At 38.8% G+C, this 23,286-nt stretch overlaps 2 protein-coding genes across 2 annotated transcripts; one reads left to right on the forward strand and one right to left on the reverse strand.

The window, feature by feature from the left end:
• Positions 1-4,877: 4,877 nt before the first annotated feature.
• On the forward strand, positions 4,878-5,357 carry LOC145949793 (uncharacterized). Its single transcript, XM_083060677.1, has one exon. It carries the CDS (start codon positions 4,878-4,880, stop codon positions 5,355-5,357), a length of 480 nt encoding a protein of 159 aa, XP_082916803.1.
• A 6,279-nt stretch (positions 5,358-11,636) lies between these two features.
• Positions 11,637-22,584, reverse strand: LOC109792252 (glycerol-3-phosphate dehydrogenase [NAD(+)] GPDHC1, cytosolic). Its single transcript, XM_020351650.3, has 5 exons — positions 21,058-22,584; positions 19,911-20,132; positions 18,084-18,331; positions 12,843-12,982; positions 11,637-11,942 (listed from the first exon to the last, which is right to left on the reverse strand). Exons 1-5 carry the CDS (start codon positions 21,713-21,715, stop codon positions 11,819-11,821), a joined length of 1,392 nt encoding a protein of 463 aa, XP_020207239.1. The 5' UTR covers positions 21,716-22,584; the 3' UTR covers positions 11,637-11,818.
• Between the last annotated feature and the right edge of the window lie 702 nt (positions 22,585-23,286).

The raw sequence follows: 23,286 nt of genomic DNA on the forward strand, positions 1-23,286 counted from the left end.
GGATCTGTGTCATTACAAAAATAAATAAAACTTTTTATTCATTTTAACGATTTAACAATTAAATTAATTTTTTTAATATTTAAATCAAATTTATAAATTATATAATACTTATTCAAATCAACGTATAAAATACTTTTATGATATATATCAATTTGAATTAATGAATAAAGTATCAAATAATTTTTAATTTTTAAAAAAATTTGTAAAAGTATATATGTACATGACCCTAAATTCATACTTTCATTCTAGTTCATGTGGATAACACAAATGAATATATGTAGTTTGATAACGGAATAACACATTATCGTAAAGAACATTTATGTGACAATTCTAGGAACCCATTTCGGAATAAAATTTTAACATTGTGGAACGAATGTTTCTAAACACATTTTTCAAATTTTGAAATGGATGTTCCAGAACACATTTAAAACTTCAGAATGAGTGTATTTTTAACATTTCATATTGTGTTCCAGAATATATTTGTAATCATCTGTAATGGGGTGTTTCAATACACATTTAATATTTTGGACTGGGTATACTTTTAGCATTCTGGAATAAGTATTTTACAACACAATTAATACTATAAATTCGATGTTCCGGAACATATTTTTAACGTTGTAATTTGTGAATTGGATGTTCCAAATTGAAAACAGTTGAAGGGTAATTTAGAAACTTTTTAAAAAATGACGGGTGTATTAAATAATGTGATGGATGTAGAAAACAAATGCCTATAAATGATAGGTGGATATTGTACTAGTAGGGCCACTTGGTCACCAGTTAACTGACACCCAATCGACACTTGAATGGCCGAATCAGGTTGCCGATACCTAATCGACACCCAGATGGCCGAGCCAGGTGGCCGATCAGACATCGGCCACTATAATAACCCAGATCCTCAATCATGAGTGTAAGATTATCCCTAATCAAGAGTTAAGAGATAATCATATCCATAAGCTGATTAAGGACGTATTACCTAATACGATAGTCGTCACGGGGCCCAAGGACACCAGGGCCCATGGATGTCAGTATAAATAGCTCACGTCAAAAGGTAATGTCACTGTTCAATAATTGTCATCGATATTTGTGTTTATTCTGACTTGAGCGTCGGAGTGCCTTCTGCAGGTATCTCCACCCACGACTTACCAGAATATTCGATCGGAGTACTCGTTCGGCCCTCAGACTACAAGAAGATTACCGGTGTATCATTTTGACAGGTACATTTTGGCGCCCACCGTGGGGTCGAATTGAGGACAACTTGAAGACTTGACAAGGAAATGGCGAAAACAAGAAGAAGAAACACAGAAGACCACCAGACCGAAGAGGAACATGTGGAGGTAGTAGATGAAACCGATCTGTCTGAGACCGTTCGTCTACTGAAACAAGAGATGGAGGCTATGAAACAACAGCGGGAAAAGGACGCGAAAGAGCTTTCGGCCTTGAGGGCTAAAAATGAAGCACTGAGAAATCCAGACCCTTCATGGAAACCTACTCAGCCCACCAATACTCAGACACAGGGGTCTTACCAGTCTCATGGAGTCCACACATCGGTTCCACATGGTTCGGCCGCCGCACCAGAAAAACTCCCTTCGGCTTTGCCCACAGTCGGCCGTCCCACTGACGTGGCAACAATTGGATCGCATCGCCACCCTTTCACACCTTCTATTATGCAACTATCCCTGCTCGATAATTGGAAAGCATTACCCATTGATAAATATGACGGTACAACCGACCCTGATGAACACCTTGATGTTTTTCTTACGCAGGTAACCTTGAGCACCACGGACGACGCTGCCTTGTGTCGCATTTTCCCGACGTCTCTCAAAGGCAGGGCTTTGAGCTGGTTCACTCGGCTACCCCCCAATTCAATCGACTCGTTCAACACGTTATCCGCCCAGTTCACCATTCAATTCGCAACGAGTCGTCCCCATAGCTTGACTTCTTTATCGCTGGTCAGCCTTCGGTAGGACAAGAAGGAATTGCTCAGGACATTTATGGATTGGTTCAACAAGGCAGCCTTGGAAATCCGAGATCTCAATCCGGCCGTAGCGCTCCACCACCTCACAACGGCTTTAAAGCCGGGAACGTTCGTCAATAGCATTTGTAAAAAGCCTCCTTCGGACATGAATGACCTGCGAAGGAGGGCTGACAAGTATATGCAAATGGAAGAGTTGGCAGAATATCGTAATCAATCCAGAGCCGAACCAGTGAGTAAGGCTGAAAAACAAGTAGAACAACCTTCAGGGGTCGAGGTAAAGAGATAGCATTAAGAGATAGCCTCGTTCGTGGACCAAAATACTCTCATTATACACCCCTGAATGCTAGTAGAGCAGCAGTACTGGAACAAGCTCTCTCATCGGAAGTTCTGGCAGTGCCGAAAAGGGCATCCACTCCACCACGCGCTGATACCAGCAAATCTTGTCGATATCACCGCAATCGGGGTCATTCCACAAAGGAGTGTGCCGCCCTGAAGGATAAAATTGAAGACTTGATCAAACAAGGCCAGCTTCATAATTTCATCGATCGATCAGATTCTTCTCGGCGTCGTTCTTCATATCAGCCTCGAAACCAAGATCGGCGAACTCAGGACCAAGCTGAGAGGCCTCGGCGTGAACGAAGCAGGTCACGGGACAGGAAAGACGACCCGACATATTCGCGTAGAAGGGTGATTAATACAATCGCAGGAGGATTTGCGGGCGGGGGCTCTACTTCTTCAGCCCAAAAGAGGCACTTGCGGGCTATCCGATCGGTACATGTCGTGGAGAGGCAACCTTCCCGAAGATTGCCAACCATAACTTTCACAGATGCCGATTTTCAGGGTATTGACCCGAAGCAGGACGATCCGATGGTGATCAGCGTAGAAATTCATAACTGCATAGTCAAGAAGACGTTAATCGATCAAGGCAGTTTCGCGGACATTCTATACTAGAATACCTTCAAACAGTTGGGTATTTCGGAAAAGGAGTTAATCCCATATGATGACCCCCTTGTCGATTTTTCAGGTGAAAGGGTAAGTACTAAGGGGTATATTAATCTCTTTACTCGTTTTTGTTTTGACGAACAGGAGAGCAGAGAAATTCAAGTGAAGTACATCGTGGTACACGCCAGCACGTCATATAACATCCTCCTCGGCCGCCCCTCACAAAACATGCTGGGAGCGATTGTCTCAACACCACACCTAGCAATGAAATTCCCATCCGACAAAGGAAAGATCATTACTATCCATGCTGATCAAAAGGCTGCTCGAGAGTGTTACTTCGCTAGTTTGCGAATATCCCCGGTGGAGGAACGACAATCAAAATCAAAGAGGGTTCATGCTATCACTCCTTCGGCATCAGACGAGCCCGTAACTTGGGATCTCGATCCGAGAATGAATGACGAAGAACGTGTACAACCAGTAGAAGAAAAAGTTCAGTTACAGCTCGGTTCACTCTCCACTCAGGTTACGTATATAGGCGCCGAGATATCCGAGGACGATCGTTCCGCCCTAAGTCATGTGATCACTCGGAATAAGGACCTTTTTGCTTGGACACCTTTCGACATGCCTGGGATTGACCCAAACTTTATGTGTCACAAGTTATCAATATGCGCTGAGGCTCGGCCGGTTGCTCAGCGTAAAAGGAAAATGGGAACCGAGCGAAAACTTGCAGTAGAAGCAGAAGTTGCAAAATTACTTGATGCTAGGTTTATTCGGTTCAGTATACTACGTGGTTGGCGAACGTAGTAATGGTGAAAAAGCCGAATGGCAAATGGAGAATGTGTACCGACTACATTAATCTCAATAGGGCATGCCCGAAGGACGCTTACCTGCTCCCAAACATTGATCGATTGGTTGACGGTGCGTCAAGACATAGGATTCTCACCTTTCTCGACGCTTATTCGGGGTACAACCAAATCCGAATGCATCCCCGCGATGAAGAGAATACAGCTTTTATCACCGACACCGCCAACTATTGTTATCGGGTGATGCCTTTCGGCTTGAAAAACGCAGGAGCAACCTATCAAAGGTTGATGAACAAAATTTTTTGACACCAGCTCGGCAAGAATATCGAGGTGTACGTCGATGATATGGTAGTTAAATCGGCAGATGTCGCCCAACACATAGCTGACCTTTCTGAAATATTCCATCAACTGCGCAAATATGACATGTGGCTCAATCCAGAAAAATGTGTGTTCGGCGTATCGGGGGGCAAATTTCTCGGCTTCATGCTGTCGGCAAGAGGCATTGAAGCCAACCCCGATAAATGTCGGGCAGTCATTGATATGAGAAGTCCCCAAAACCTCAAAGAAGTTCAGAAGTTGGTCGGGCGGCTCACATCCCTATCAAGATTTTTACCATGTCTCGCCGAGCTAGCAAAGCCTATTGTAGGTTTGTTAAGGAAAGTCAAGAAATTTGAATGGTCTGTCGGTTGTGAAAAGGCTTTCCAAGATTTGAAGCAACGTCTCGGCTCCCCCCCATTCTCTCTAAGCCCGACCCACGGGCAGACATGGTGGTGTACTTGTGCGTGTCGAATGAAGCCATAAGTGCCGTCTTAGTGCAAGAAAAGGACGTGCAACGGCCGGTGTATTTTATTAGCCGAATGCTACAAGAAGCAGAAACAAGATATCAACTCCTGGAGAAAGTGGCGCTCGGACTAGTTCACACGGCTCGTCGTCTCTGGCAATACTTTCAAAGTCATCATGTGGTCGTCCGAACTGACTGCCCAATTGCCAAGGTTTTGCGCAAACCAGAGTTGGCTGGGCGAATGATGGCCTGGTCAATTGAGCTTTCGAAGTTTGATATAACTTTTGAGGCGCGAGGCCCGATTAAATCCCAGTGCTTGGCCGATTTTGTAAATGAATTATAGCCGAAAGGCCACTTTGAGAGTGACTTGTGGACAATGCATGTGGATGGATCTTCAAATATCCACGGTAGCGGAGCAGGAAAAATCCTTGAAGGACCAATCGGGTTGGTTCTCGAACAGTCCCTACAATTTGCGTTCAAGGCCTCAAATAATCAAGCCGAGTACGAGGCATTACTGGAAGGACTACGGCTCGCCCAAGAGGTTGGGGCTCGGCGAGTATTGTGTTGGACAGATTCGAAGATTGTTTCGGAGCAAGTCAATGATCACTTTCAGGTGAAAGATTCTAACTTGTTGAAATATTACCATTTGTTTCAGAACACACGCAACACTTTCGATGAAGTCCAGGTCAAACATACCCCTCGAGAACACAATGAGCGTGCCGATCAGCTGGCTCGGTTGGCTAGTAGTAGTCGAAAACCTGGGCAGCTTCGAACTACTCTTCATCTCGACCTTGCAACTCCTAGTGTCAACCCGGTTGAATGTATGTCGGTTGCTGAACCCAACAAACTTGGATAACCGAGATAATGGATTATATTGAAAAGAGCAAGCAACCAACTGATCCGTCAGCCGCCAAAAAACTCCGAACGCAGGCAGCCAGATACTCGGTTGTTAGCGGAGAATTGTACCGAAGGGGCTTCTCCACACCACTACTGAAATGCCTTGATTCAGCACAAGCAGATTATGTCCTGAGAGAAGTCCATGAAGGGATATGTGGGTCTCACTCGGGTGGAAGAACTTTGGAAGCCAAGGTATTGAGAGCGGGGTACTACTGGCCAACTCTTAAAACCGATTGCGCCGAATTTGTAAAGCGATGTATGCAATGTCAGTGCCATGGAAACATAATTCACGCCTCGGCTGAAGAGCTACATAGTATTAGTGCTCCTTGGCCGTTCTCCCTGTGGGGGATGGACATCCTCGGTCCATTCCCCCTCGCCAAAGGACAATGTAAATTTCTGTTGGTCGCTATCGACTACTTCACAAAGTGGATAGAGGCCGAACCGCTAGCCACGATCACGGCCAACATGGTTCAAAAGTTCATGTGGAAGAACATCGTCACACGATTCGGCATACCATATGCCATTATAACGGACAACGATCTTCAGTTCATAGATCAGAAATTAAACAAATTTATCACTGACTTGGGTATACGACACCGATTCACATCAGTTGAACATCCTCAGTCAAACGAACAAGCCGAGGCTGCGAACAAGGTCATTCTAACAGAACTGAAGAAACGCTTAGGAGATTCTAAAGGCGCCTGGGCCGAAGAGCTGATAGAAGTCTTGTGGGCTTATAGATGCACACCTCAGTCCACAACAAAGGAAACCCCGTTCCGATTGACATATGGTACGGATGCCATGATCCCCGTAGAAGTTGGCGAGCCTTCGTTCCGTCGGATACATTTTGACGAGGCAAGCAATAACTTATCCCTTCGGCCAGAGGTTGATGTTGTAGATGAAGTCCGATATAAGGCACGCATCGTAGCCGAGGCATGCAAACAGAGGATGAGCAGGCGATTCAATTCCACGCTTTCAAAGCGATGTTTTAAGGAAGGAGACCTAGTATGGCGCGTTCAAGGATCGGCCAAGCGCAACCCCCGTGAAGGTAAATTAGCAGCAAACTGGGACGGCCCATTCAGAATCCGCCACTCTCTCGACAACGGTGCATACAAATTGGAAGAGCTTTCGGGAAAGGTCATTCCAAGAACGTGGAACTCAACTCACTTGAAAGCTTATTTCAGTTAACCAAATTTCTTGTAAAGATTATCAATCAATGTATGCAGAGTGCACTCTTTTCCTTGATCGGTCTTTTCTCCCCTTATAAAAAAGTGAAAAGGGGTTTTGGCCGACAAGGTTTTTAACGAGGCACATCATATTAATGAAACACATTTCAACTCAGTCTGTATATTATCTTCATTCAAGTTGTTACAAACAGGCTTCCCTCCCGAGTGACCCCACTCGGCCAAGGACGTGCCTTCGGAATCGTACAAACAGGCTTCCCTCCCGAGTGACCCCACTCGGCCAAGGACGTGCCTTCGGAATCGTACAAACAGGCTTCCCTCCCGAGTGACTCCACTCAGCCAAGGACGTGCCTTCGGAATCGTACAAACAGGCTTCCCTCCTAGTGACCCCACTCGGCCAAGGACGTGCCTTCGGAATCGTACAAACAGGCTTCCCTCCCGAGTGACCCCACTCGGCCAAGGATGTACCTTTGGAATCGTACAAACAGGCTTCCCTCCCGAGTGACTCCACTCGGCCAAGGACGTGCCTTCGGAATCGTACAAACAGGCTTCCCTCCCGAGTGACCCCACTCGGCCAAGGATGTGCCTTCGGAATCGTACAAACAGGCTTCCCTCCCGAGTGACCCCACTCGGCCAAGGACGTGCCTTCAGAATCGTACAAACAGGCTTCCCTCCCGAGTGACCCCACTCGGCCAAGGACGTGCCCTCGGAATTGTACAAACAGGCTTCCTTCCCGAGTAACCCCCCTCGGCCAAGGAAGTGCCTGTAAAATCATGCAAACAAGCTCCAAAAGCAGTCAAGTCCGAATAAGCTCATTCGGCTTAGAGCCACAAGTAAGCTCTTCCGAATGAGTTCATTCGGCATAAGTCCAGAAAAAGTACCTTGCCCCACTCGGTCTTGGCTCAACAAGGAAGCAAGTACGAGCAATCTAATTCGGTTTTTGATCAAAAGAGACCAAGTCCGAATAATCTCATTCAACTTAGAGCCACAAGTCAGCTCTTCCGAATGAGTCCATTCGGCATAGGTGCGGAAAAAGTACCTTTCCCCACTTGGTCTTTGCTCAGCGAGGAAGCAAGCATGAGCAATCTAATTCGGTTTTGGATCAAAAGAGACCAAGTCCGAATAAGCTCATTCGACTTAGAGCCACAAGTCAGCTCTTCCGAATGAGTCTATTTGGCATAGGTTCGGAAAAAGTACCTTTCCCCACTCGGTCTTCGCTCAGCGAGGAAGCAAATCCGAATACACTCATTCGGTATTGAGCCAAAAGTACGCGCTTCCAAGTGAGTCCAATCGATGTTGTCCCCATGAAGGTAACTATCTCAAAAGACCTCCTTCGATTTTGGCTTAACACGCAGTATGGAATATTCAATTCAGCTAAAGTTTTTGCTTAAATTGTTTTAAGTTAAAGACATACAACATTTTTCCGGTACGCAAACACATTGTCTTTTTCATTGATCAAAAAAGGGCAGGTTCTATCAACCTGAGATACAATGAGGGCTCTATCGACCCTTACAGACAAAGTCAATGGTCACTCGTCGGGGTGGCTCGGAGCATCCTCTTGTGTCTCAGGCTCGTCCTCTTGGTCTTGGTTCGGCTCCTCTTGCTCATTCTCAACCTCATCACCTGAAACATCGTGGGTGTCTTCATCTTCGGGGTAGTCAGTCGGCTCATCGCTATCGGGGATGGCTCCCTCGGGCATATCTTGGAAAGACATGAAAGACCCCTGGTAAAAGTCTTTAGTCATGTCAAACTCAAAACCTTCCCGAAAGCGACCGAAGTACCTAGCCTAACGAAGAGCATGCCGAAAGCCGGCTTCATGCTGGGCGACGATGCGATCTTGCGCCTCCTCTTTTAATCGTTCCAACTCGGCCTTGGCCTCCTCTGCTCGGCGCTGCTCTTCGTTGGTTGCCTTTTAAAGGTCCAGCCGAAGAGTGTCGTTGTTGCGCCTCTGCACGTCCAGTTCGACAGCAAGTTGGCGAGTCTTGGCAAGGGCTTCATCGGTCGTTGCCATGGCCTCGGCCGTTGTCTTTTCGGCATCCCCAAGCCTTTGTCTCAGTTGCATCAGCTCGCCGACCGGACCCATGGCAAGTTGATGCGCAAGCACCAAGGACCGAGACTGTACCTCACAATAGTATTTCCATTTTGAGGCCACATCCAATTGCCCCAAAAACTCTCGGGTTTCCTCTGAAATACTGTTAGGCCGAATTAGAGAGTCGGCCGAAGCACCCTCGCCCCAGAAGTTCCTTGACATCAAAGCAGGAGGCACACAAATTACAGTTCTGCCCGGAGAAGCCACGGTCTGCTTTGATTTCTTACTTTTCTCAGGCCTCTCTTCGGCACTCTTCCTCTTGTGACCTTCTTGAGCAGCTCCCTTCCCTTTCTTCCCCTTCTTCTGCTTACAGTCAGAGAAGGAGGGCTTCGGTTATCCTGCTCTGCCCGAGGAGTTTGGGTAATTGACGAGCTACCTACAGCCCCCGAAGTTTTGGCCTGCTGCATTCGGCCAGCTAGTAAGTTCCGAATGTTGAATTGATCAGCGCCAGCCACCACCATGATTCCTACAAAAAACATTCAAGTGAACATCAATATGCATTTAGCTTAAGGCAAAAAAAGGGACAAATCACGTACCTATCAAGTCGTTCTCCCATCCGGGTGATTCGACTACATTAATTAGTGACCTCGTCGGCAAGCGCCGAGGCAATTGAAGCAAAAATTGTACATCTCGTAGCTCTTCGGCGGTGAGAAGCTCGTCCGACACCTCATCATATGGCCGAGGGGCACGCGTCCAGTACAAAGGAAATAAACTCCTCTCATCATTCCCGAAGAAGAAACAACGCCCATTCGGACGAATGGTTACTCGAAAAAATCTAGCCTTAAAATTTTTATATGATGAGGTAAAACTATCCAGAAGCTGCCGAGTCCCCACTCGGTTAAGAGATACCCATTTGGCTAAATCCGAAGGCCGCGAAGAGTAGAAATAGAGAAAAAGTAATGGTGAAGGCCTAATGTTCACACATCGGCACAAGTGTTTGAAGCCTTGAAGTTGAGCCCAGCTATTCGGGTGAAGTTGGGTCGGCGCTACGTTCAAAACCCTAAGTACCCCCATCGTAAACTCGTCGAATGGCAGCTTAACCTTCAAATCTCGTAACAGGCAATCGTACATATAGAAGGACGCCATCCTGTCGGCCTGTTTGTCCAAGCATACCATGTCGGGATTGGGAAAGGCGTTGTTTTGACAAGCCCGAATCCCAATCGGATATGGCTCTTCTTTAACATCGAAGTTCAAACACTTGGTGTACTCCAACAAATTTGTAATCATTGAAGTTTCTTGGTAGCGAGAATAGTATGAGGTTACCTCGCCATTCACCAATTCGTACTCCAGCACTTCGGATGGCCCGTATCTTTGCCGATTCGAGACACGTTTCGCTTTAATCGGCGTCTCTTGGCTCCCACTGGTCGAAGTCTCTTCGGATGTACTCCCACTATCGCTGGACCGCCTATCTTCATTCGGTGGTATCTCCACGCATGCATGCCCCGAACCCCTGGACGAAGACCCCTCGGATGATGACGACCGAGTCTCACCGGCCGAAGAGCTCTCAGAAGAAGTAGCCATAAGAACAAAACTTACCAAAAATCAAAGCTTGAAACGGTCACTCGGAGCGCACGGTTAGCTCTTCGAACTCGTTCAGAGAATGTGATTCGGCTGAGAGCAATGTGTAGGAGAGGCCCTACCACTCATCCCTATATATAGCAAGGGAAATAGGCGGGAAACTTCAAATATTTGAAAAAGTATAACCGTCTGATCTTCAAGACTCAACGGTAGAGATTGCTTAACCCTTCAACTCCCCATTCGACATAACTCCATCTCTTTACCCTTGAAGAAGCTATACCTTCCCCAAGGCTAGGGGGCAAGTGTACTAGTAGGGCCACTCGGTCACCAGTTAGCCGACACCCAATCAGCACTTGAATGGCCGAATCAGGTTGCCGATACCTAATCGGCACCCAGATGGCCGAGCCAGGTGGCCGATCAGCATCGACCACTATAATAACCCAGATCCTCAATCAGGAGTGTAAGATTATCCCTAATCAAGAGTTAAGAGATAATCATATCCATATGCTGATTAAGGACGTATTACCTAATACGATAGTCGTCACGGGGCCCAAGGACACCAGGGCCCATGGATGTCAGTATAAATAGCTCACGTCAAAAGGTAATGTCACTGTTCGTTAATTGTCATCGATATTTGTGCTTATTCTGACTTGAGCGTCGGAGTGCCTTCTGCAGGTATCTCCACCCACGGCTTACCGAAAAATTCGATCGGAGTACTCGTTCGACCCTCAGACTATAAGATTACCGGTGTATCCTTTTGACAGGTACAGATATTATTTTAGTTTGTTAAAAAAAGTATAAAAGATAAATAAAAAATGAAAATCAAAAATATTAAAGAATCAATTTAAAACTCCTATTACTTAATATTTCTTTCACATTTTCACTTGATGATTTTTAACCGTCTTTCCCTCTAACTTTTGTATTTGTTGTCTCTAATACTTAAAAAAATTATCCACAATAAATTACTTTTACGTCAAAATGAAACAAAAATATGATATCTTACACTAATTTTTCATATAATTTTTTTCAAAAAAAAAAATTGTTGGGCTAATGGACTAGCTCGCTCCAGCCAGTCATAAGTCCTTTTTGTTGGGCCATGGATTGGTGGCTTAAATATCCAATGGGAGATAGAAACCTTACGTGGTGGGTCAATTCAGCAAAAATAAAACTTATAATAATTATTATTAGTATTAAGATAAATATATGGATGTTAAAATAATAAAAAAAAATATTTATTATTATTGAGTTCAAAATTATAATACTATTGGTGGTTTTTATTTTTATTTTTATTTTTTTATCTATAACATTTACAATGAGACAACTTAGAACTTAGTGCATATTACCTTAACTCTTATCATTAGATCGCCTCTTGCAGTACTTAGAGCTAGTGGATTAAATGTTGACTTTGAATTTAGTGAGTTAAAAATAAAAATAAGGGGATGCAAAATATCAAAATTTACTATGCTTTTGATTTTTCCAAAATGAGGGTGTGTGTTTTTCCACCCTCGAAATGGTCCTGGATTAAACACTGTTTGAATTGCAAAATGCATCATAATATCATATGTTCTAAGCCATAAAAAATTCATGAAATATAATGGTGTCCATATATATGTTGCCAAGATAAAATAATCACGGTTGTCCAAGAAGTGAAGGCATGTAGAAAGCATGGCTTTGTGCAATCTCGATGCGTTCACGTGGATCATTCAGATTTTCATCCCTAAGAGCTTGGAGAATAGCTTGTGATGACTGTTCCCTGAGAAATGCAATATGCATAAGAAGCAAGAAAAAGAAACTCACAGCATAGTCAAGATACAAAACAACAATAAATATCAAGAGTTAATCACCTATATACTGTCAGTGTAAAAAATTTTTACACTGACAACCAATCATATCTTTTAATAGTGTCATGTCAGTTGCTTATTAATGAAATAAAAATAAAATAAAATAATTTAAAAGATGATTGGTTGTTAGTGTAAAAAACTTACACTGACCGTATATGAATGATTAACTCAAATATCAAACCTTAGTCTTCAAACCTTAGTCTTCATGTATTTCAACCTCTCAACTATTAGGCCAATTCTAGTAGATGAATTTAACCTAAGTCTATCTACAATTTTAGTTTCATTAGTTTATTCACATTTAGTCCAAATAATTTTTTAATTATTAAATATTGTTCCTCATCCCAAATTTCATTTAATAACTATCGAAAATGAAATGAAACTGATGCATAACATTGATTTGTAAAAATGCATAAAGAAAAAAAAATATATAAATCATTTAAATCAAAATAAAATAAAGTTGACTTCAATGTACTGATATTGGGCATTGTTTTATTATTTCCAATTTTATTTAAACATTTTATTAATTTTTTTTAATTTTTCCTTTATTAGTTTATAAAAATAAATGTTGCATCATAACTCCTTTTCATTCCTAATTCCTATTAATTATTTAATGGAATTTTAGGTGAGAAATTCAATGTTAATAATCGAGAAACTATAAGGATCAGATGCAAGCAATTAGAATCACACATACTACTACAATATAGACATAAAAAGTGTAATTAAGCCCAATTTAAATTGGTTTTCAAAGTTATAAACTGGAGAGGTGATGTCAAAGATGAGGCATATAATGGTTGCAAGAAATTATTATTAACCTGGATATCAATATTTTATACAGTGTCTTCAGAATGGGGCAGAGTTCAACAGGAGCAACCGGCTTGTTTTCTCCAGGGTGCAACACATTCAAGCTTGAATGGCTCAAAAGTTCAAAGAATGCCCCCACTGCAGAGACTCCCTGCAAATATATATAGCAGTCATTATTTTGAATGAGGATAAAATGTTAAATGTGAGGAGAAATTCACAAATTAAGGAAAAACCCTCCTTTCTCTTGTAAAGGATATTAACTCCACAACTTATGCATCAAAGGCATTTAGAGGGCTAACTATTCACTGTAGCTGTTGCAGCTTGCAGAATATCAAAAGACAAAACTTAAGTGCCTTTAGTATTATTATCTAATTAAAATTGGAGATTTACTTTGGTAACATGCATAAGTGTATGTTAACGAGACTTGAGACCTGCATTAAATAAAAATACATACTATTGAAAAAAAACTTTAACTATGATTGGATAATCGCACATAAGAAACTGTACTTAAGTTTTGTTCAATATCATCCTATTTGTATCCCACTTTCAGATTTTCCAAGAAAAAAATCTAGCAGGACACATTAGCTGTATGAAGTATTAGTGTGTTTGAGTGAACATTTACAAATGAAATTGATTTTGCAAAAGTTAATTTTGGTTAAAATTAATTTTGATATGATGTAATGTGATTTACGTTCTCTTGTTTTTATTCTAAAAGCTAGTTAATAGTGAAACTAATACCAAATTGTTGATCAACACAAAAGCTACCTAAAGTTGCTTCTTGAACGACTTCACGTGAATCCAGCATGCTGTTAATCTTGTAGTTCTGAGGAATCACTTGCGTTTTTTAAATTGTTCTCATATTAAAAGCATGAAATGATGAAATAGAAAAACCATATTTGTCCAACCAGATCAAGATTTCCCTTGGTAAGCGTCAAATGCCAATGACAAGAGAAGGAAGTCCCATTCTAAATCTATAACGAATGTAGAAAACTTTGATAAAAAGAAACTCAAAACCACACCTGTCATTCTGAACAACATTTGAAAATTGCCAAAACCACACTTCATAATTTTAAAGAAAAAAATTTCCTTTAAATAAATACCATGTTATAAACCATCCTTAACATATTTCCATTTTACAAGAATAACTAGTATTTTAGCCTATGTAATGCACATGTATGTTTATTATATATAACTAGTATTATAGCATGAACAATGTACATGTTAAATATTTATATATAATTAAAATTTAAAATAAATTATGTATATAAATAAATACAATGTTTAAATATAAAAATTATATTTAAAATTTGAATATGTAGATATCTTTTAATATATGAAATTTATTTTACATTTATGATAAATAATTTACATTGTAATACAATATTATTTTTATTTATTGATAATTTATTTTAAAATATTAAAATTTAATTCATAAATAATTATAAATAAAACCAAATTAGATATTAAGTTTAAAAGAATTCCTAAATACCCTCTCGTTGTAACAATATAAGTCATAGTGTTGTAATTAATTTAGTTCATTTTCATGTTGTTAAGTTGGATTATTGTTCAGTGTTAAGAGACTCTAGAGTTTAAGGATCTCTTAGGAGTTTCAGTAGTGTTGGGAGTTTCTCTGGGCAAAGGGACAATTTGACCCCAAGAGAAAGAGTATACAATGTTTCTGTTTTGAATAATCTTATAAACTTTATTCCTCAAAAGCTTAGAGAGAGGAATCTAGAGAGAAGGATTCTGGTATGTGAGTTTCTCTTTTCTTTAAATCTTCTCGTCCTTTGTGTTGTCTTGTTAATGAATTCAAGTGCTTAGGGACTTGAATCCATCCGCTCAATTCATTTGGGGTGTGGTAGTGCGAAGTTTTGAGTTCTCTTCTTTTTCCTTAGATTTGAAGGGAAGTTGGACTTAATGATTTTGATTGAGTAGTTCAACTATGTAATAGCACTTGAGTTGTATGTTGTATGACTTCCATTGAAATTCATGGCTGAGTTGGTCAATCAAAGTGAGTTGCAAAGGAGAGTTAGGGTTTGTAGTGAATTATGAGTTGCATGTTGAAAATGGTGTTGTATGAGTTGTAGATAGCATATATGTGTATATTCTTGTGTTGCATGTGTGGGATCTATGCTAGATTTTAGATTTTGGGTCGAAATCGTATTTTGCACATGTTGAATTCTAATATCGCACTGGGTGCACCTTTGTGGCGTTGGGCATCGTTCCAACATAAGGCTCTCTATCTCTATCACATCGTGCGTACGATCGATGGTGTCAAGCATGAGGAGAGAGAGACTCATCTCAAGTTGGGATGGCACTAGGCGGGGTTTGAATGGCATCAAGCATGAAAACCTTGGAAGGTCTCTAACTTGGTGACGCTAGGCCCAAGGTTGAGTGGTGCCTAGTGTGGCCAAGATAGGACTCTCAGTCTAAATGACGTTGGACGCTTGTATGGTGACGTTAGGCGTGAGCCAAGCAGAAACTCCTTGCCTGAGATGGGGTCAGACATGGTACCTTGCCATGCTAGGCGCGAAGTCTTACAAGCCTCTGCCTTATCCACACCGAGTGTGGGTTGTGTAGCATCAGGTGTAGGTGAGACAGAGTTCCTTGTCTGGATGGCGCCATCCGTCAAACGTTTGACGTCAGGTGTTGGTTGCTGAAGGAAAACATGTTAAATTATTTGATGAATTGTTGGATATAAGATGAATAAAAGTATATTTGCATACTTTAGAGTTGTTTAGTGTTGTTTATTCTATATACAATGATGTTCTGAGATGAATGATGATTGAGAAGTTGAATGTGAGTCGAGATGTGTGTTGTGAGTTGTGGAGTTGTGTATTGGTTGTGTGGCTATATTGAATATGCAAGAAGTTGTTGTATTATTTAAGATGATGAATGCTAGGAATGCTTTGGGCATTTAGACATAGTGTGGTTGAGCTGTGATGACCAGGACTAGAGGAAAGGTTTCTAAAAGTTGCATATCTCATTCTGTAGATATTGTATTGTGATGCTCCGAGAGCCCAAATTTGTTTAAAACCCTTTTTGAAAAGTTGATACTTGAAGTGGATAACTGTGTTAAAACTCCTCTAGGACTTAGTTAGTATCATGTATGGGTAAGGTCAAGGTATATGTGTATAAAGCGACTATAGTATAGGGGTCAGGTCGAATTATACTAATTACAAGTGACCAAGTGAGTAAAATATAAAGTCGAGAACTAAGTTCCTAATAATCGAGTATTAGAAGAGCGTAGTATTTGAAAGGTAGTCGACAGACTAATATCATAGGAGGCTTAATTAAGCTAGCTAATGTTGTGGTAGGCCTATACCCAACTGTTCTACCCCGACAATGGTACTAAATTTCCTTGTTTAAGTGTCAACATTCGAAAAACCAAGTTGTTGTATTGTTGATTTATATTCAATTTATTGTTGATCTAGCAAGCTAAAAAGATCACCCTATGTTGTTGGTTTGGTAGGGTCAAACTACTTAAATTGTTCACCCTGTATTATAGAAAATCTCATAGTTAAAATGTGTGACGAGACATGTAGTTGTAGGGTTGTAAATGTTGTGTTGTTGTCATAAACAATTTGAATTGTTAATGTTATGATGTTCAAGTTGACACTGTGCTGTAGTAGAATGATGTTGTTCAAGCTGATATATGTTGGTTGTATGGTGGGTCATGTTGTATGTTGATAATGTTGGAGATGAGATGGGGATGTGATGATGTATTAATGTTGTTGACGTTTTATGTTGTATATATATTGTTTTTTTAAACCTTTAGCTTACACTTGCATGTTTTCATGTGGTTTGGATTGCGATGATCATACGTAATATGAGAATAAGGTAGGAATAGGTATGAAGTTGTGTAGTGGATGCCACTCAATGGTGCTGAAGCTAGATGTTCCTATTGATTACTACCTTTAGGTGGTTCTTGTATATATAATAGTAGTTGCTTGACCAACAACATAAATTGTATAATTTGCATTTACATTACTATATCTATATTGTAAATATTGTTGAATAGTTGTTTTTATCTTTATATGCAAGCTATATAGTACATATTCTCATAATTGTAGGCATACAACTCTTAGATATTAGTTTTTCCATTGTTAGTTGTTTGTCATTAAGTGTAGGGACTATGGCTGGTCCTTACATTCGTAAAAAAAAAAAAAAAAAATTAAAACACTCTTGTGCAAGTTAGTGCTTCCTGTTTTATATATCAAGGTTGATTAAAATTTATAATAAATTATATATATAAATACTATGTTTGAATATATAAATTATATTTTAAATTTTGTATATTTATATATTTTTAAACATATAAATTATATTTCTATACAAAAATATAAAAAATATATTTTAAATTTATGATAAATAATTTATATTGTAGCAAAAAATTTATTTTATGTATTGATATATTATTTTAAAATATTAATATTTAATTCATAAATATTTATAATAAATGAAAATAGAATTAGATAAAAAGTTAAAAAAATCTTTACAAATTCTCTCGTTGAAGGAAAAGTCCCTAAAATACTCTACAATTTGTATTTAATATGTAGGAATTGATAACAGACTAAAATTCTACTAAATTACAAGTAAAATTACTAAAAGGCACTTTCTCCAGGAGGCACTAACTCATAATATTCACATTTTCATGCATTTTAGAGCAACTCCAATGGGAGTTGCTTGTCCCATGAAGTAACTCAAGTTCTGGTTTCTTATCATTGGAGGACTCTGACGTGGTAACATGAGTTGCTTGAAGAAGAGAGAGAGTTGCTTCCTCAAGCAACCGTTACTTACCAGATTTCAAGCAAATCCTATTGAACATATTTGGGAACGTTTCGAAAATAATAATGATGAAAATTAATTTCGTATAATGTCTATGTATTTATTATTATTTTATTTTATTTTTAATATCTACTTATTGTGTATTTTTTCTCGTAATTTATTTTCTTTCATTGTAGTACAATTACCCTTTTTAATAAAAATTTAAAATTAGTTCATAAATGATTAAAAAAAAATTTTAAAAGTTGAATTTCTTAAAGTTTCTTATCATTGGAGTAAATTTGTGTTTGAATTACTTAATACTGACATGGCACACTCGAGATCACTTTTTTCATTTTTCAATACATGAAGCAACTCATTTGAGTTGCTTCTATTGGAGATGCGCTTATACTATATGTACCTGCAGAAGTGCGACTTACACACCTAAGAAATTTAGAAACTAATGATTGGAAAGTTACAGAACATACCTGAATCATTCCTTTGCCACTGATGCTGTCACCCATGTCTGGGCTTAATTCACCCTTAGCTAACATCTGGCCATACCATGCATTACGACCTTTTAATAAAGTCACATAAGTGTCAGCCAATAATGGCCCTGCAAGTTTCTCGGGTTCTTCAGCCAACAAATGAGTGATAAATATCATCTCTGATGTGCAGTGTGCAAAGTATACAGATTTGCTGGTTGCACTCTCATTGGTAAGGGCTGCTACCATTCCTGACAATAAGAAAGACAGTATATAGATATCGTTAATCAGAAAGTAAATGTAAGATATGGAAATGAATAAGGGGGCCTCTTACTATCACAGTCAAACTTTCCAATTTGCCACTTGCGATAGTAAACAAAAGGCTAGTTCAAGTGATTTGACACTTGTTGTTTTTCTAAATCAAGGACTAGGATTCAATCTTCAAATTAAACATAGAGTTACGACTAGAAATACCACTTTACGCCTAAAAGGGTCGATCTAGTAGGAGGGATTATGTTTTCCGGGTATACAAAAACAAAAGTGTATTGTCATTTGTCAAACATAGTAAATGCTAGTGATGAATTAACCGATCTAGCCTCTTGACACTGATAGAATGAATCACAGTTTGAAAACATAAGAAATGCTTATTATATAATTAGAGGAAAAAACAGTGAATTAATGGTTTCATATACTATTTTAGGTCTTCTTAACATATTCGAAGCAATTGATTGGAGATTTGGTGGAAGAAGAAACAAGATTTGTATTTTGTTGTCAAATAAAAAAGAAACCAGATTTTTTGGACCAAATTAGTTACATATTCACCGGAAATATATGCAAATTAGATGAATCCATTCCTACAGATTTTATGCAGACCACCGACACTAATAATGTTGAGGCCAAAAGTGCATGGCCGGGTAGTTTCAACCATGTAACACGGCTAGGCCATGTTTTCAATCAGAAAAATGAAAATTTCATATCCCTTACATAGAAAAACAGATCTTTTGGAGGATAGTCTATAATAGAAGATAAACTCTTCCACATAGGAGAGGAAACTTTTCAAAGCAAGATTTAGAAAGACAAAGATTAAAGGAGTTTCAAGATTCTCCATCTTTTGTAGTATCTTTCTATTTCTTGATTGTTTAATGTGATTATATTGATGAGAGAATAAATCCTTCCTTGTGGTAAGATATGATTTTGGATCTCTAGACATGATTATAATTATTTGATGCAGTTGTTCTTAATTGAGTTTTATTTGAACTTGCATGTATTCTTCTATGTCTAGCTGTGAACTTGCATTTAACCAATCTTTGATTGATTGTTAGTAATTTACTTATACACAACTCATAAATATTTTTTATGGTTAGGTAGTGGAATAACCTTCATTCACTACCCTAGACCAGATAAATATAAACTCTAGACTATAATTTTAATAAGGCTAAACTTTGATTTGCAGATCACAACATTCTTAGATTCTTAGCACAGTTGTTTGTAGTCAGTATTGAGACCGAGCCAGTACAGTACTCATAGGAAAAACACACTTCAATGCAAATTGGACCAAACAATAGCAAAGATGGATTCAGATATTTTGAATATGAAAAATTAGAGTTCGATACAATTTCTGGAGAAGGGACAACTGGTATACTTCCAACTAGCCAACTAACATACGCAAGGGGAAAATATCTTGAAAGAAAAGAATAATGTCAAATTAAAGTTAATGGACCCTTGTTGCTAGCATTCCTCACATAAAAGATATGGCAATACAGATCAGATTACTACAAGTCTTACAATAGCTGTAAAGTTAATAATAACAACAACTAATCTGAACCATACCTGCGCCAATTGCATAGACATTTTTCAAGCCACCCATGACCTCATGGGTGACAAGGTCACTGTTATCCCAGACAATAAAATGTGGTTGCCGTAGAAACTTTGCCAGAGGTTTCCTCCATTTCTCGGCTCCGCAAATTCGAGCATTGGCATACTCCTTGTTGTAGATTTCCGAGGCAATATTTGGACCACCAAGATAAAGTATGTTCTCCATACACACTCCAGCTGTGAAAGTATACATTGTAAATGAGTTGAGAATGAGGAAAGATGAAATAGATATACTACTAAATTACCAGCTTAAATTGATTAGTACTTGGTGTCAAATAAATTCTAGATAACAAACAGCAGTACCTAGCCTGTGGATTATCACATTTTATTTGGATGTTCACTCCTATAAAGTGTGACATAAACTTTAGAGAATAAGTGCAGAGTAATCAACTATTGAAATTTAAACAACTTCATAATATATTTTGTGGGTACATGTATTTTATCATATTTTCAGCCGTATGTAGAATGGATTTAAGAGGAGCTAAATCCTTGATCTATATTATACCTAAGTATGAAATCACAACTAAAGATTTCAGTGAAATGAACTTGCTAGGAGTGAATAGGAAGGTTGTGTTTCACATTCATTCAAGTAAACAAGGCAGATTATCTCCACCAACAAAACTCACAATAACTCTGCGGAAGTTTCTTTGGCTACACTTCGTCTCTAGCTGTACTGGTGAAAAGATGAAAAGTTATTCATGAAGTATGCCATACACCAAAAAGTATGATTGTATGAGAAATGTTAACAAGTGAGATATCAATGAATCCCGAACCTTGACACATAAAATGTCCTCAATGCTTTACAGTCTTAAACATGTTTACATCTATATGTCTTCTAATTCCACCTCCTACCACTCCCAACCATACTAACTCCAAAAATTCTGCCACATGAATTAAAGGGTCACAGTTTTAAATAGCAATTGCCGTTTTATTGTGATTAACAAAATTGCAAACAAATGCATCAGATGCCAATTTAAAACCTTGATGGTCTTTTACTTCTATTGCATCAAGTGTATGCGAAAAATCTTGCCTTTAAAGTATAAGAGAGAAGCCACAAGAATGGACAAAAGTTTTCACAAAATAATAAGAAGAAAAATCTTACTTGCTTGGTTAATCATTTTTGTAGGGGTTATAATATGGGGAACAGGCTCCAATGCAGCCTCTATACCCTTTGCCAAAGAGATTATCACAGGCACAGTGATCCTCTCCTTCCAATATTTACTAATCTCTTCAAAAATCTCCCTTGTTTCGGTTGAAGGCAAACCATTAACCACAATATCAGCATCCCAAACAGCTTCCTGCAAGTTTGTGACCACCTTCAAAGGACAAAGTGGTGTATCAATCATGTTCAAGCAAAATCCATCTTTCAGAATCTCATCAGCAAGAAGGGCCCTATCACCAAGCCTAGCCTCAACATATTTCAGATAAGCGCAACGCCTTATCAGTCTCCTCAACACATCCTCCCTTGAGTTGATAACTTCAAAGAGGTGCTCTGCAGTAGCTCTATCAACTGTCTTCCCTGGCCTCCTCCATATCCTGATCTGCACCTTGTCACGAAATTGGCCATAAGTATCTTGCAGCAACGCAGCAAAAACACTGCCCCATGCACCAGCTCCAACACTCACAATTCTCAAAGGGTCACCATCAGCTTTTCCAACAAGGCCACGAAGATCATCAAGCTTCTCCTCTAAGCCAATGCAGCCCTGAACAGATCCATTTGAGTATTCATTACTAACCCCTCCCATGATGCTTCCCACCATGCATAAACACAAGCCTTGAAATGAAATCTCCAATGCTTTATTGGCTTCTCTGGTTCTATGAACTTTTCAATGGGTGAGTTCTTTTATGACACATCACACACACTCCTATATGACCCCCCCTAAATCTTAGGCCTTTCACATTCCTCTAACTCAACTACTGAACTTGACCCTTTTGATCAGAGGCTTGTGTTACCAATAAGATGTAAAATGAACTGGAGAATCAAATCTTTTTGGTGGATCTTGCTGGACCAAAAACTGAACTAACTAATATTTGGGGTTTCCTTTCCAGATTTTCTGACCTAAAGCTTCTCCAACTCCAAACTCTAGTTGAAATAGAGGAATGCATGAAATATGTCATACCATTACTAACAATAATTGTCCTTTTTTTGGCATTCTAAGCAGTGCACATGCCTATGCCTAAAGACCAGAAGTAAAGAAACAAAATATAAAATTCAAAAACAAATGTAGCTTTGTTTTCTCCGTCTATGGTTGCTCATCTACCCAGCAAGAACCAGTAAAAAAACAAAATAAATACATCACACCCTTAACTTTTTGTGTGGGAACTCCGAAGTTGTGTCTATTCAACCAAAGGGTTGATTTCCTTAGTCACCATAATATTTTGTTTTTAAATGCAAGAGCCGACCTTGTTGAAGGGAAAAAGGCTCACCAGAAACAAAAAGAAAAATTAAAATTGTGTGAGAAATATTGCATTGAAATGCTACTGAAGTTGAACATACAAAGTAAAAAAGTGCAAATAGAACTGAAACTAGAAGAAGCTAGTTCACATTGGTCTTGCCATAGACAGAAAGAGATAAATAAGAGAGAGAAAAGGGTGCAAGTGTAATGTAATGAAGCTGTATGGTTGAAGCTTACAGGCATGGCATTAAAGGTTCGTGGCTGTTACCAACTTCCCTGGATGGTTCATTAATATTGGATGACTTTGATCATGTTCCATGTGACGTGCCCCAAATGCAGTTGGGTATTCCAATAAATTTTTTTTACTTCATCTTATAGCTATTAGAGATATCTTAGAATATCACGTATAAATGAGAAATTTTCAACTTAATTTTATACCCACAGTCACGACAGTTTCAATATTAAAAACATATTTCAAATTAAATGATATTACCGTAACATAATATTAACTATATTTTTTTAAAAAAAAATTGCTCTTTAATACATTACTCAACTTCGACAATTGAAAATAACATATTTATTAAAAGATGAACTACTTTAATTAATTAAAAAAATGATATATTTATTGTTGTTTTTATTTTATATATAAAAATCTTAAATTGAGATATTATAGAATAATGGAAGTAATTGATACTGTTTAGCTAAAAATAATCAAAAATTTAAAAAGATACAATTATATTAGTTTTATGACTAACAAAATCTCAAACAAGTTTTTAAAAAGACAAATTAATAATTATATTAGTTTTTTTTAATAATTATATTATTGGTATGAAGTATTTATCAATTTTATTTGTAACTAATCGTTAAAAAATCTAATTATTATCTTTGGTAAGATTTTTCCTCTCAACAATATTTTTTATACGTAAAATTCAATT

Source organism: Cajanus cajan, chromosome 7, assembly GCF_000230855.2.
Source record: "Cajanus cajan strain Asha chromosome 7, NIPB_CcT2T_4, whole genome shotgun sequence".
In the NCBI taxonomy this organism is placed as follows: domain Eukaryota; kingdom Viridiplantae; phylum Streptophyta; class Magnoliopsida; order Fabales; family Fabaceae; genus Cajanus; species Cajanus cajan.